Source organism: Bombus affinis, chromosome 12 (genome assembly GCF_024516045.1).
Source record: "Bombus affinis isolate iyBomAffi1 chromosome 12, iyBomAffi1.2, whole genome shotgun sequence".
NCBI classification, from domain to species: Eukaryota; Metazoa; Arthropoda; class Insecta; order Hymenoptera; family Apidae; genus Bombus; species Bombus affinis.
Window position 1 is genome coordinate 6,949,295 of NC_066355.1, and position 15,864 is coordinate 6,965,158.

The 15,864-nt window shown below is 36.6% G+C and overlaps 3 protein-coding genes across 6 annotated transcripts in view; 2 read left to right on the plus strand and 1 right to left on the minus strand.

Annotated features, from left to right (window-relative positions):
• Nucleotides 1–6,943, minus strand: part of LOC126922636 (immediate early response 3-interacting protein 1-like) — a 32,142-nt gene extending 25,199 nt beyond the window's left edge. For 2 of the 3 annotated variants that reach the window (XR_007712858.1, XR_007712854.1), the window contains exon 1: nt 6,929–6,943. The gene's annotated coding sequence lies outside the window, so the exon portion shown is untranslated. Of the gene's footprint in view, nt 1–6,858; nt 6,874–6,928 lie in introns of those variants that run through there. The other variant, XR_007712857.1, reaches the window with a different exon arrangement.
• Nucleotides 1–15,864, plus strand: part of LOC126922566 (neuropeptide CCHamide-1 receptor-like) — a 189,286-nt gene that overhangs the window by 56,261 nt on the left and 117,161 nt on the right. The gene's annotated exons all lie outside the window — the stretch shown is intronic.
• On the plus strand, nt 4,219–11,472 carry LOC126922628 (uncharacterized). The gene is made up of 3 exons (XM_050735426.1): nt 4,219–5,429; nt 10,364–10,525; nt 11,434–11,472. The coding sequence occupies exons 1-3, from the start codon at nt 5,210–5,212 to the stop codon at nt 11,457–11,459; spliced, it is 408 nt and encodes a 135-aa protein (XP_050591383.1). The 5' UTR covers nt 4,219–5,209; the 3' UTR covers nt 11,460–11,472.

Below are 15,864 nucleotides of genomic sequence, written 5' to 3' on the forward strand. Positions count from 1 at the left end.
TCTTGGTATGGATTGCCAGCGGATAGTAGTTAAATCGAATCTCTCGTTCAGGCGTAATTCTCAGCCGTTATCTAGAGGTGATTTGTCATCGCTGTATTTATAGGCCAATCGATTATATTATTTGTCCGAATTGTTCCATGAAATTGTATTAATCTCGAAACTCTATTTTCACGAAACATAGCTACCGTTATTACTACTACGAAATGGCTCTTTGTTATCAAAATGGATTAGAGAACGGTTGAATGCATTTGACGGATGAAAACATTGGAAAAGTAGAAGTAAGAACTGTGGTTATTGAAGGTTCTGTCGTATCTTCGCTAGACACGCTTCGATGCCACCTTCTATCGAATTAGTCGAAGTGAATCAGAATATCGAGCCGCCTGTGAAGTGATTTTTAAATCAGACAACAAAGACTTTCTGTTATCGAGTATTTTAATACACTGACTTGGTGTATTAGATCAAGCCATTGTACTCACGTTGCATAAAAAGGAATACATTTCTATTGAAATAATAATTGGTCGAAAAACTTGATCAAATATGCGAACGATATTCATCTTAAATTGTGTACGAAGTTTTCAAATAAATTATTGTTTTATATACAACAGAAACGAGGAAGACGAAGAGTTGGCTCGTTGAAGAAACTTCATTGGTCGATACGTCGATGTACTTTAAGATGATCGACCGTCACTTTTCATTCAAATACAATACGGAAAGTGAAATTGGATTACATGCTAAAGATATTGCCAGAGAATATCCCGATCTATAATGATTTATAATTAGCATTCTATCCCGGAAGTTATGGAACGCCTTCTTCTAGTTGTTGGACTAGACTTGTTTCATCGATGCTTAACCGTATATTGGCCTAAGGTCGTATTACATAATCTTATTATTGATCGTATCGAAGATTGCGTAAGTAAAGTATAGTTTATAACAATTGCACCATCGACTCGAGATTTGCGCTAAATTAATTCCGCTTCTTCTTGCACCTTGTTACTCGGGTACATGATGAGCGTGAAATTTTTTCAAAGTAAATAATTTATAGCTATAACTCAATTTACATCACAGTCTAAGTAACAATTTATTAGAATTTAAATTTATTTGCAAGTTGACTGCATATATAAGCAGTGTAATTTCATAAAAATATCATACAGGTAGCAATTTCAATTTCTCTGTTCTACACCTTTTCACTGGTATACCTGTATACCTTTTGTGTCAAAATTAGATTTACTTGAAAATTGTATAATTTCATAATAATATCGATTCACTCTACCTTTCTGCGTGATCGAATTTGCTCCAGCCGCTGAATTGCAGATAATTCGCAGGGCATGTTCCTGGTGGACAGTTGAAGGTGTCGTGCAATTTGAAAATAGTATCCTGCTATAATGAGTAACGGTATCACGTAGTAGGCCAGGAACTTGAATAACACCACCCCTCTCCTATAGCTTGCCCCTGCGTTTCAGAACTAGAAATAAATTAATACGACTTCGTGGGTGTGAAATGAAAACACGGAGAAATGTCCAAGCAGAGATCGTAAACGAGCAACTATTTTGCTTTCTGTATGTAGTAACTTAATGGGTCTTAGAGGAAAGGACAAGTAATGATGTTTTGATTTGATAAATAATATTCGAAGCAACGAAATGATTACAATGCTGTTGTACGTCCTATTCTCACACGCGGCTTCGGCTTCTACACTCGCTCGCTCTCGCTTCTCAAGTCACACTCTGCACACCTTTTGCATCCGTCTTCTCCGGCTTCTCAACTAATACTGACTTTAACGTCTCTTTGTCTTTTCCCGCCGTTCGAGACACGTGCCCCGAAACGCCCGTGGCCAGGGTCACGCGGGCCCTTTCCACGAAACTATCCACTTAAAAAGAAGACCGACGACACATTGATGTACCCGACGATGCCGCGGCTCTCGCGACATTGTTTACGATTCGGCAGATATCTTAGGCCTTTTGTCCACGATACTACATGTATGTTCAGTTTAGGAGAAGAATACTTATAATTCGTTCTTATAATTCGTTCCCGGATTGAGTAGAATAGTTTTTTAATCCGAATAGAAATATTTCAGCGTGTGAGATACTCACCCAATTCCACGGGGAAAAGGTTACAGATGTGGACGCTGGAGTTAGTTGTTATGTCGACGTTCATCACGTGAGAGAAGAGAGCAGCAGGCATCGACAAAACAATCGCCAGCACCCAAATAAGGCAAGCTATTAGTACCGCTAATGGCACTGCTTTCATTCCGGCTACATGGCGGCGAATAGGATTTACGACCGCGTAGTACCTACGATGCAACACGAGCATATCTTTCTTTTATTTGTAAATCAATTTTTATTGAAACCTTAACCCTGAAATACTATAGAACGGAGTAATTTATACCCCACTTAAATGTTTCATTTACAGATGGCTGTTGTGCGTGTATTTATTACTGTTGAGAAATGGTTGTTATTTACACGTTCCGAGCTGTCTCGTGCAACAAATGTACCAACTGTAATATTAATATGTTGGCAAGATAGAAATCTTAGATTATATATAGATTTCTGTTTTACAATTTATTTATTATTTTATTTTATTTGCTTTATTACTAAATTTATTACTATTGGACAAGGGTGTTTAACGCCTTCTGTTTTATTAAACGTCACTAACGATACTAATTCAAATATGCAGATAGATCCTGATAATTATTTGACATGGAAGAAATCAAAATTATTTAGCAACGTATCGTTTGTTGGAAATAAGCGTTGTGTTAATAAAATGATATGTAATTTTCAATATAGCGTTAATTGGATTGTTTATAAATGCAGTATTGCAGGGTTAAGATTAAATGATGTCTGATTAAATGAATTCTTCAGTTATACTTTATTTTAACGTTGAACTTTCTTATTAATGTAAATTAATTGATTTTCTTAATTAATAACGAAATTAATTAATAACGATTAATAGCGAAAAGGAAATTGGACGTTTGAGATTTCATTTCGATTACTGATTAAAGAGTCGATTGGTCCATTAATGGGGCGGAACTTCACTAAAGTTAGGACGACCAGCCTATCCCTGAGACAACAATTTCCTCAACCGTAACTGGGTTTGACAACTTACCTCTCGGCTGATAACGCGGTCAGAGTGAAAACTGAGACACCGACTGAAATATCCTTGACGCACTCCGATAATTTGCAAACTGTCTGTTCCCACGGCCATGAATCGAATGTGAATATAACAGACGTGAGTGGTACACTCGTTAGGATCACCTGAAATAAACGAAAATTAAAATTAAAAATATACACGTGTATTTTATTGTATTGTATTTCCACGGTCAATTGTACTCGTGTTATTCAATCTACCCTTTATCGAAATTTTATTCGAATATTTTTCTGTACTTTTGCGAAATTTAATTGAATTCTACGAATATATGGGAAACGTTTTAAAATCTGTTTCGTTGAAAACCCTTTATCGAAATTTTATTTGAATATTTTTCTGTAATTTTGCGAAATTTGATTGAATTCTACGAATATATGGGAAACGTTTGAAAATCTGTTTCGTTGAAAACGACGCCTTCGACATTTCGATAGGTGAGAGCGATAAAATAAACAATACTTGATATTATATTTGTACGGCATCGAGCATATAGTAAAATTATTAGGAAAACATTTATCAGGATTCATTGTTATCGAGAAAATTAAAATAAAAATAATCCGCGCTTATGATACAGAAAAATTTATTAAAAATATTCGTGATGAATTCACATCCCACGTCCTTTTAACATACTGTGTAACGTTCACTCAATTTGCGAAAAAAAGATTCCCTCATTAACTCGCTAAATTTCGTCTGAAATACGGACGTCTCTGATGAATTTCGAGATAAAAGGGGGATATTAACAGGAACGTTTTGTATTGAATATTATAATAAAAAATGTAGATTAAGCGAATTTTCTGCAATTTCATGCGGGATGTAGAAATTTCGTCGTATGATCGAACACTCAATTATGCTGTTGCACTTTTTTCTCAGTGTTAATCGTGAAATACACATTTTCTTTTTGTTTAAGCATGATCGTTCGAACACTATAATCGAGAAAATATTTATTAAAATTAAAATACATTCGACGTGTCCCCAATATGATTGCTGTATACTAGTAGTGGGGTAAGCGAATCGTTGATTGGCCAGTTTCAACAGAGGGAGCCTACCAGGTCCGTCTCGATGTTGCTAAAAGCTGCAGCAAATGGGGGAATATCAGTCGCTAGTACCTCCTCGATCTTACTAGAGACGACCGTTTTCACTTCACAATTTTACTTCGTTTTCACTTTGACTTTTAAACACTTTCGTATAACTTCAGTTACAGAACGTTAGGCGGATTTGCACGCAACATACAGTGAACAAAACATCAACAAACGCAGAGATTAGAATCGGACAATAGAGAGTCGACAGTTATATTCGAAGGTCTTTGGTGGATAAAATTAATCTGGTAAACCGGTTGTACGAGAACTGATTCTGCAGAGGCAACTCCACAGATTGTCCGTGTGAAACCACGTTGTCGTGGGCGGTAAAGGGAGAGAAAAGGAGCTAAAAAGGGTAAGGAATACCTTACATATAAATATACATAACCAAAGCAGAGTTGAAGTGGCGGCGAGAAGGGAACACCAGTGTGCTGGAAAACGGTGAGGCAGCACCGTGACTATGTAAACTACTAGCATATACTTGTGGCAGCGCGTGCGCAGAGTCGGACAACGTCTGTATCGACAATATTTATAAAGGTACATCGTAACGTGATAGATAGATCGTCGACGATCAAACAATCGAGGGTAAAAGAAGATTTAACCAAAGAAGAGGACAAAATCGGAGAACTGGGCTTTTCTTCGAGCATAGGCAAAGAAGCACGCAAACTGGCTCCAGAGGTGAGGATCAAGCAAATTGGAATGAGGGAGGACCTGTTGTCCATAATACGGCACACAAGTAGCGATCATTTTTCGGAAGAACTCTAGCCGAAGATTGAGCAGCAAAACGGGTAAAAAGGAGACTAGCAATAGACCACTGTTTCCGAGTATTTTATACAAATAGAGGGCTCTTGTTTGCTGGATATTTCAAGCAAAAGCGTTACCAGGATCACTTTCATTCTCTTCCTGTAATTATCGACTTCTCGACTGGTCTACCTATTGACTTGTGTTTTCCCGAAGGGAAACCAAAGACCCCAATTTGAATAGTTCATCGTCGGGTTATGCCCTGGGTTGCCGCCTGTCTCGACCTGTTGGCGGCACCGATTCTGGGTTACTGTCTGGCCGTGAGGAAACTTGCACTGCAAGCCGGCTTTTTCCAAGAAGAAACGAACAAATCGATCGTAACACAAGCGGTGAACGCTATCAATACGTCGACTATACAAAAGGAGACTGCGCCGTGCGCTGATACGATGGCACCAAGCGTCGAAGAACAGCGCCAAGGTAAATCGATTAAATGGAACACTAGTAATATGAGTTTCATCTAATTGATATTATTTACTCGTACAATCACACCATGTTCGATATATTCGATAGGTAACGATGTTATTGAATAGCAATTCAATCGGTAATCAGGTTGCGAAACATTCGATGGGAAACGTTATTTATTTCTTATCTATCGAAAACGAAAGCATCGGATTACTCTGCGTTATGCAATGCAACAGTCATCATAAAAAATTGCATGGAAATGCAATATGCAAACGAAATTAAAAAATGCCACCTGCGGAAATACCGGATGAAATAATGGCTTTTTTCATCGTTTGTTTTTCTCATTGAAACGCATTACGCTTTTTCGCTCGTTCTCTTTGAATTTCTCGTTTCGTGTCAGCTAGATCTTTAGCTATTACACCGAAATTCCCACGAAACCAGGCCACGGTTTCACGAATCTGTGATCTCCACTTGTAATAGGAGTGGTGACTATAAATAAAACACGATTTAAATAGATATCCGTGTCGTATGTTCGAAACGCGTGCGACGAATGAAAATTCAGCATGTAACAAATAACTTAAAATTGATAAACTTGTTGTTTTCATTGAACTCGCATGGAAAATGAAAACAATAAACAAAGAAAGATTCACAGTATAAAAACGAGGAATCTGTACATAGATTTGCACTTGTCGCGCTATCTGAGAGATAAATTTATCGCGAGAGGTAAGTTTACGGCGTCTAATAACGGAGGTCTGTCGCCTAAAAAGTTAGTATGCATTGATAAAAAATATTTTGTCCTTTTCCATTTATCATCAGTTCAGTCGGACCAATTAGCGTGCACCTTTCAAAGAGGCGTTTCTGTCGCCTAAGGTTGTCCCCGGTTTTCTTTTAACGACGATAAATTGCGTGTCAATGAAAAACGCGACGGGTACAGTCACACAGTTCGTAAAGGCAGAAAAGATCCCGAAGGTCAGCAGGAGTCAGAGATGTAAACGAGAAAATTATGGTAACGACATGGATTATCATGATCCCTGCAATTATTGTAATCTCGTCGCAGGGGAAAATCGTTTCTTAACCTCTTGCGTTGCTACTATTTTTTATAACTATACATAATTAGCTATACGCGATTAAAAGATTCAATTATGGGAACTTTGCATTGCGTTCTTTTTGTATTCCTTTCATTTACAATTAAAGTCTCTGTATTCACAAGTGTGTCTGGATATAAGAAGATAAGGGGTTAATCAATACTGGAGAAGATATTGCGTGGTTCCATGTTTCTTCTAAACGTGGCCTCGAGCACAAAAGCTGTTATTCGTGAATGAATGGAGATTATTCAGTACCAGTCACCGAAGGACATCGAAATATCGTTTAACAAATTCATCTTATTGCTATTCGTAGTAACATAAATTAAGCACAACAAAATTATCGATGAGATAAATTAAACCTTCAGGTATCCTCGATCTTTGAATATTAATATGTGTCCGATATTTTTAAATCTGCAATCGGCATCGTACCACATAGAAACTTCACTGATATATTCTAAGACGCGCTATTAATTTCGTTATTTAATTGAACTTAAACATAGAATTATTTGAGACAACGATGTCTTTTGACAACGTGGATATTGCTGGTAAGAATTCGTTACACGTTCCAATGTTTACCTCGCGATAAACCGTGAAAGAATTTAATGAGACAGAGGAAGAGGGAGTGAGAGAGGGAGGGGAGAAACGAAAGGTAAAATTTCTTCAAGGATATCCCATGAGAGATATTATCTTAGCTCGTGAAACGGGAATGTGCACATTGCACATCGTACAAGTTGTACGCCAATAAGACTAAAAACTCCACGATCGAGGGTGTGTCCCTTGTGTTTCTTTGAACTGCTACTTTCATGATCAGCCGTGCATGTAGTCGTTACACGTGCATTATCATCAACACGCGCCAATTATTTATATTGTCCTTGTAGATACGCACAGCTTATAAATATACAGTGGGAAAAAAGTAGCTGTTGTCAGCTGTGAGAGAGTTGTATCTTATATCGTAATACGTTTTATACTCAGTTGACGCAAATGCTCCTTATCTCAGAGCACGGTGGTTTCTTATCAAAAGTTTCGTTTCTTTTTTCTATATCTCAGTAACTAAACGATCGTACCAGGTCCCACGAGTATCTCATCTTATCAAACTCAAGTGCTTTCGAATTTTATAAAGCTTCAATAATTTAAGCTCCTCTCTATCGTAAAATTCTGACAAGAGTTTTCGAGTACGATGAGTTCCAGAAATTGTCTTGTTTTATCTAGTTCAAGTAGCTGTCAGTTCAATTTTTCTTTTTCCTTTTTCTTTTTTTTTTTTTTTTTTTAACGAAATTCTGTGGCAAATTTGGTGAAATGCGATGTAGTGGTAGCTGCCGTTACAGCGCATGTTCCGATGCAACAAAATGGTTTTCTCCACAAGACCGATTATTGATTTTCTGCCGCTGAGCTTGTTCTTATCCTGCGCATGACAGCATATGGAAATGACCGTGATGAATCTTCGCGAAGACGTAACGCAATTTTCATAATTAATTACTGTATTCTGACGTTACAAATTTCATTGCCATTTGTTCATAGATAAATAAATATTATCGACACGATATTCCATGGAATAATTTAGTATTCACGCATACGTTGGTAGCCGTAGCGTGGCGAGAGTACATGCGTTGTTACAATTCAACGCTTGAATAATAAATCGAGTGACGACACGTTTCAGGTCAACGTACCAACTGTTAAAGCTGGTTTCATGGGGATTCTCGATAGGTGATAGTACATCGTTCGGTATACGCGAATGATCGGTATTGATCGTGTATCGCGTGCAACAGCTTGGTAAATACGACACTCGAAGCTGCACTTTGAATTATAAAACAATATACATACATCGGTATATCATCCGATTGTTTGAGTTGAAAAACTTCCGTTTTCAATACGTTTTATTTTTCAAAGCGAAACGTGCGATTCGTTTGTATAATCTATAAACGTGCATCGAAGCTCTTTTATCCACGGATCAAGGGGTCTAATTCGTAATTATTTTGTTGACACGCGTTAAGTCGAGAAAAACAGACACGCAAATAAAAATGAAGACAGATATAGCGAATGACGAAATCGTTCCGTGGCGTACGTGCTTTTGCTTATGGTAAAAAATCTACTCAGAGATTCGTTAAATTAGTCCAAATGTAATGACCTTTATCGCTTTTCGAGCTTCGATTATTAGGCACAAGGACATGCCGATTCGAAACAACACGCGATAACGCATATTTCTATCGCCATGTCGAATTTCGTGAACTCAGATAATTCGATAATTCTTACTCCATTTCAATTTTTTATATTGTAAACAGCGAGTTAATTATAACGTTACAGACAGGTCGTCGTACGTATTTTCGTACTTGAACTTTAATCCTGTTTTGAACTTTCATTCTATACACCGCAATATATTGCGTACGATTACATATCGATTACGAACGACTACACGATATATTACATAAATTATCGCATGACATATAGAGTTTTGGAAAATATAGCAATCAAATACGTAGATCGCGGATATTTATACGGTTCTGAGAAATATAGAAAAATCCAAATAATTACACAATCATATAAAACATATATAAAAATATGAAGGTGTTTGAAAAGTTCGCAACATTTCCGAGAATTGATAAGCTCTGTAATCGATTGCGATAAAATTTGAAGGGGTTAATTTATACCTTTTATAGAGATTTCATAAATTTAATTTATATGAAGCAGTATTGTATTTTATATTCGATAGAATGTCAATTCTACGAAAATACATTTTATTTGAATTTCGCTACGAACTTTTCAAATATATGAGCTATAAAATTGCTACATTTAGCGAGTGAAACAAATATTTCTCACAAATATTTCGCATGAATATCCGTATTCCAAAAATGAGAATAGAATAAGTCAGAATGTCGAACAAACAAAAAACAAAGTTTGTTGTTGAGATTAATACCGCGAAAGAAGCGGCAGTCGCAAAAGTGTAGCCAAAAGCTCTCGAGCATGAGGAGAGAATTCTAAATATAAAGTTCACCAACGCTCGGTTTTTAACGTGGAACCCAACAGGAAGGCATCAGTACTCGGTTGAAATTCGCACTCTGAAGTTCGCGAGTTCGTCTAGCCGGTTGTGTCATTGAAACGCATTCTTTATTATTGATTCGTCATTAGTTGATTGTCGAACAGTGTTGTTAACGGTACATTGTAAAGAACATGTGTGTGATCGGTAAGGATTATTCTTCCATCGATCAATAGTGAAAACGATTTTAATCTAAATGTACGGGTAAAAAGCAGAATGCTCATGCAAATGTTGCACGCAATATAATGCTCGCGTATATCTTTTATTTTCACTTTTACGTTCATTGTTTCGTAGAAACCTAAATATTTCATTCGACGAAAACAAAATAAAAATTTAAAACATCTTGTTCATAGCGCGCGAGAAAGAGTTCTTTTGTGAATCGAAGATGCGTCGGAGGGAAACGATAATTTTCTCACTAATTTCATTCTTACTATTATACGATCACATTGTTCGATTTTCTATCGAATTACGTCACATACGTTCACATTGTTAACGATCATTCGACTGTTGGCTGGCTTAACAAACTAGCTTGGCACCGGGTCAGATCTATCATAGTCGTTTGGGTGCATCTTTTAAAATTGGTCGTTATTATTATATTATTATACACATAAAAATAACCGGATGCTACAATGAAATGCCTTAGAAAATATCTGACTTCTATCGTAATCGCGTATTGGCGTTGGTAAATTTGTTCACGATCTGTACATTTATACTCGCGTCTTTGTTGCACAATCCTTTGTCTCCTTGATATTTATCAATGGCCATACGTCTACTCATCAAGCAAGTGAAAATGCAATTAATTACACGAGTATCATAGATTCTGTTGCTTTCAGAACCCAAGGATAAAATCACAATAAGGACGTCGGGGATAATGAAGTCTCCCCGAAAATTCTCAGGGGTTGTAATCGCGATGTGCGGTTTACCAGGTCGTGGAAAAAGCCAAGTGGCACAATGCCTTTCGCGCAGACTCAACTGGAACGGCGATTCCACTAAAGGTTGGGAATTCTGTTTTGTTTACTGCCAATTGCTACACTTAAAAACGAAACCTGTTCATTAAATCATATTAGTCATCTTAAATAAGCGGTTTCGTAGTATTATTTCCATTCGACCAACAATTATCTGTGTCTCTTCTTTTTTTTTCCTTTTTTACTTCCTATTTTGTGGTTGTATTATGTGTACAAGTCACGTGTCTGATCATTAATTCGTTAGTTTTTCATTTTTCCCGTTTTTGTTTTCAACACGGTCGTTAAGAGGATTTATTACATACGCTAAATAGACTTGTTACGTAAATCAACATTTGTGGCGCTTTGAACAAATTTTAATTTCTATTTTGTAATATATTACATTGTGCTCTTCCTAATTTTTACAACCTTATAAAATACTACAAATAGATATATTCTCTACATACGCATATACGTATACCAGATGGGGACTATATAACATGGTGGAAAAAAAAAACATTATTTCATATTGTTCCTTTGTGAAATGCTAAATAATTGTTCTATGTTATTACGTCCCGGGACCTATTTATATTTCATGTATAAATAAAACTATTCTTATATATTTTATACTGCATTAATTTCGTCATACCATTATAGTAACGATGGTAATAATAAAAAATTTATAATTACAATACGAAGTTGATGTGTACTTATTAACCGTGTACTATAACGAAACTTAAATCATACCATGATTTGAATATTATATCGCAGGTCTACTTTATTAAAGTTTATGTTTAAAATTAGCCATTGTTCCCTGACTTTGCATAAGCTAGGTTTTAATGCTTTGGGGACCTCGATGTACGAACCATTCTATGACTTAGGCAAAAGTCTATATACTTTAGTATATAGTACATAGATAGCGTATATACCTTCTACATCTCTAAATCAATGCTTTTGCGTAGGAATTTGCATGGCGCGATCAAGATAAGCTGCGCTATCGTTATCCATGGGGAGAAAGCTACATCGACGCCATGCACCGCGTGGAACCGGTTATTGCTGAATTACAGAGATCCAACAACATCTTGGTCGTGTCTCATCAAGCTATTCTGCGCTGCATCATTGGCGTTTTCACAGATAAAAAACCGGGAGAGGTGCCTTACGCTGAGGTGCCACTGCATACCATCATCCGAGTCAGCAGCCAGGGTTGCAATTACAAGGTGGACTTCTGCAAGTTACCCATCGAGTGCATAAACACGACTCGCGTGAAGCCGAATAATTGTAGCGCGGACAGAACCGCGGACGATGCTCTGCTCACAGTCCCAGCACATTTCGACATACCGGATCCTTGGCGAAATCTTGGCAGCGGACCCATTCTCGTACAACAACACTGAGAAACCGCTCGGAGATCCAGGATCATGTCGAAAATTCGATGTCTGTTTGTTTGTAAGCCCTGGAGCTTTCAGCAGTGATGTCTTCTTGGAATATTTTTGCTTTTGAATTCAGGCAGGGGATGAAGATTTGAAATATCATGCAAGTATGGATTGAATATATTATTAGTACATATATATGTATAAGTAGATCGCTTTAAGGTATCTTTAAGAAATACAGATTCGATGAGACGGAAGATGATGATATCGGAGTCAATTCTAGATAAATAGATTGGATAGATCGCGTGAAAGAAACGACACGTAAAATCAAATAATCGTTATCGAGACTGGATATTTATTTCTGAAATTTTCATTTTCTCATGAATCCCGAGAAACTTAGGTCGTTTCAACTTTGACTTGTTTATCGTCGAGTTCCGTTACCTTCGCGGGATGTACTCCGATTGTCATGTTTTTCCTCGTTGATTCTGTTCCCATTGGCAATAATTTAGTATCCTACTGCTGGAGCCCTCTATACGTTATGTTTAAGCAGTTTAATTTTAATAATCATATACAAGTCAAATGTTACATTAAGTCTAATATGTCGCAGATGACTATCGCAAGAAATATTTTAATTGTACATCGTAAAATTCAGAAAGACAGGCAATCTTTTAAATTGTAAGAATGCGAAACATGTCTTTCGTATTAAATTCTATTTCAAAATATTGATATAATATATACAACGAACACACGAAAGACAGTTTTTTTAGTATTGTACTATTTATAGGTGATAGAATTTTAGATTTATGTATTTTCGTTTGCCTAGTTCCTAGCACAACGATTGTAAGCCTCGAGATTTGGACGATATTAGGATTTTTATTACTGTAAAGTACAATTGAAAGATACTATATCGTAGCGTTATATAAAGTTTGACTATAAAACGGACCTGATATCATTGTTAACAAGGAAATAACGAATATTGTATTTTTCGAGTGTGTATGAGTGTTCGAACGATAGATGTATATTTCTAGGCACAAAATTAGCGGTATACTGTGCTACGGTCTCATTAAGAAATGTCAAACATTCGAGCAAAGTATTTTTCTCTACGAAGGAAAGCGCGAGAAATAATCAACAGAGGCGATTAAGAAAGAAAAAAAATCGATATCGAATGGTGCCTTCTTCTGTCGATATACTGTTACGTTTCACTTAGAGTTATATTCTATCTCGTGGACCGCATAAATATGCATAATATTTTATTAGGCATCACGTGGAAATCTCCGAGCAATCCATTTATCCAGAACAAGCTCGAGGATTCGCAAAATGTGAATAGAATAAAAAATAAATAAGCCTTACGGAACTAATTTATTCTGAGATGAACTAAGTATGGCAGGGGGCAAATTAATTTTCTATACAAGTATACAAATGGCATAAGTTATCTAGTCCATTCATTGCTGAACATTCTGGCGTTCTTTCTTTTCTCTTTTGCTATGCGGGAATCGACATAAAAAATTATACAGCGTTCTAAATGTTAAGTCGTATTAATACCTTTTAAACTCCTTTGTTTGTTTGTTTCTTAATTGTATATTGTATTTTCGAGCTATCGCGGGGAGACGCGGTCGTTAGAATACGCGTCAACGGGAATCGTAAATTCCCGTTACGATTAGAATAATCAACACCACGAATAGTTCGATCCCCGTATTTCGGTTAGGACAATCGGGGTAGTTGTTGCGGTATAACACTGGGAGTCACAGAGTTATAATAATGTATATTTCCAACACTTTATACAATCACACAAAGTAGTAACGCCGTTGATTAAGATACAGATAACGAAAAGAAGGATTATTCTTAGATGAGAGAAGAAGAGCTATAGGAGCTCTAGGCTCTTGAGAGCTGTAGGAGCTGTCGGACTTCTGGATACTGTGAGAGCGGTAGGAGACTCTAGGCCGTGTAGGCCTAACATAACTTCCGCAATTAACATTCAATGACTCGTGTATATGACTAGAATGATTCAATAGAAACAGGTACAGCTTTGAATAAGTTTGACTAGATAAAAAGTGATTATCAAGTAAACTGCGAACATGCATTTGTGAGAAACTTATGAACGTACGTAATATGCAAAAATATATAAAGTACGCAAAATAGAGTAGTCGTTAGAATATTTAGTAAAGCAAGTTTCTGCTTAGGTTGCATTCCTTCAGCAGTATCCATAAAAATATGAATTTGAATAAATATTCGCAGTTTACTATTCAAGACCCTGATGGAAGCTTAGACAAAGTCTTAACTACAAATCTTAAAAAATCAGCAAAAGTACAAATATTTCATAAAGTTTCACCATTGTTTCAATGTGAAACGACGAGATTCAATAAAATCCCGTCAGTATCCATTTTAAATGCCCGACCTCATCAATTTGGCAGTATAATCTCTTTGTTTACTCGCCAAATGGAGGTCCAAGCTTCTCAGCATTCTGTCTTGAATCTCTGAGGCACGAAAACTGTTACATATCGATTCCGGTTTGTAAACCAATTTTAAAGAATTATTATTTTCTATGATAGTAACAAAAAATCAAAATCAGTAAAAATATCGATTTCTACGTCCATTATGTTTTGATTCTATACTTTGTACGGTTCTGCCTTCTTTACATTACAAAAACAATATTTAAAAAATTGTTTGCTAATATCATAACTACATCACAAGATATTTGTTTGTTTCATTATTGTAGTATCGGAAAAAAGGACAGGATTAGGATAATTTAGATTTGTAAAATTCTCCTAATACTATTTATTTAAGATAAATAAAAATAACAGAGATTAATTGGACAGAGAACGATAAATGTTCAACTTGAACTAAAACACAAAAGTCTTATTCCACTCAAATCACTCTCGCGTCTCTTTGTCTTTTCTCGTCCCATCGAACACGTGTTCCGAAACCCCCGTGGCCAGAGTCACGCAGGCTCTTTCCACAAAACTATCCACTTGAAAGGACCGTCGACACATTGATGTACTCGACGGCGCCGCGGCTCTCGCCACTTTGTATACGGTTCGGCCGATATCTTAGGCCTTTTGCCCACGATACTACATTATTTTCTTTCACTTGTACTTAATATGAAAATTCTTCTGAATATCACTTTTATAACATGCAGCGAAAAATGATCGGAAACTTCTTCAAAGAATAAAATTCTTTTTACGATGTTTTTCAATACATGAGAGAAAATGGATTGAATCATTATAAATCTAATGCTTTACGTTATAAATTAGCTTGCAAGGAAGCTAAATAGAATATCAAGACAGTTTTCAAAAAACAGATACGAGATACTTGGGTTCCGGAGACGTTTCAAATTTCTGAGGAGCATAGGAAATTAATGATCATGGCAAAGAGGCCTCATAAAGAGACCAGAGAAGATGCTGGAAAAATCGAATAATAAATTTATAAATTAATGTTACCGAGATCGCTGGTATAGTCCGTTGTGTACGTTCCCTCTTTGATCTCTCGTTGCAGTTCCAAGATTCTGGCCAGCGCCAACTGCAGATACTCTCTGGCATTCGGCTCCTGTATAAACACCACATGAGTATACACGCTCTTAAGTACTTAGTTTATATCTTACAATTTGCAGAATCGATAATTCTCTCATAATCGACATTCGCGCCGCACTCATGGAATTTACCTTCATCGGTTTGGCCTTCTTGCTGTCGTTGTTTCCATCTGCCAAGCACGGAGCCTGTATCGTACGAATAGAACACAATTAAAAATTAAACGTGTACACAAAAATCCTTTTTCTCGAACCACTTACCGACGAATATCTTTTCATTCTTACTGAGACACAACAAAACCACGAAACAACTTCACCATCGATCCGCTAACGACCTTTTACGAACGACTTCACGCGATAACACTTTCTTTGTGGCAGAGAATTAACGGTAGTCAAAAATAAATTCCTGATCTCGGTCTTAAGCTTCTGTAGCTTTCCTCTTCCTCCCTGGATCAGAGATATTTCCCCTTCGCGTTAATGGTTCTTTCGTCCATCCAGATTCT

What these genes read in the sequence shown, in the direction of transcription:
- LOC126922628 (XM_050735426.1), top strand. Translation starts at nt 5,210, where the DNA reads ATGCCCTGGGTTGCCGCCTGTCTCGACCTGTTGGCGGCACCGATTCTG. An exon ending in CGTCGAAGAACAGCGCCAAG is followed by an intron (nt 5,430 to 10,363) that starts GTAAATCGATTA and finishes TGTTGCTTTCAG; the next exon opens with AACCCAAGGATAAAATCACA. An exon ending in GAACGGCGATTCCACTAAAG is followed by an intron (nt 10,526 to 11,433) that starts GTTGGGAATTCT and finishes GCTTTTGCGTAG; the next exon opens with GAATTTGCATGGCGCGATCA.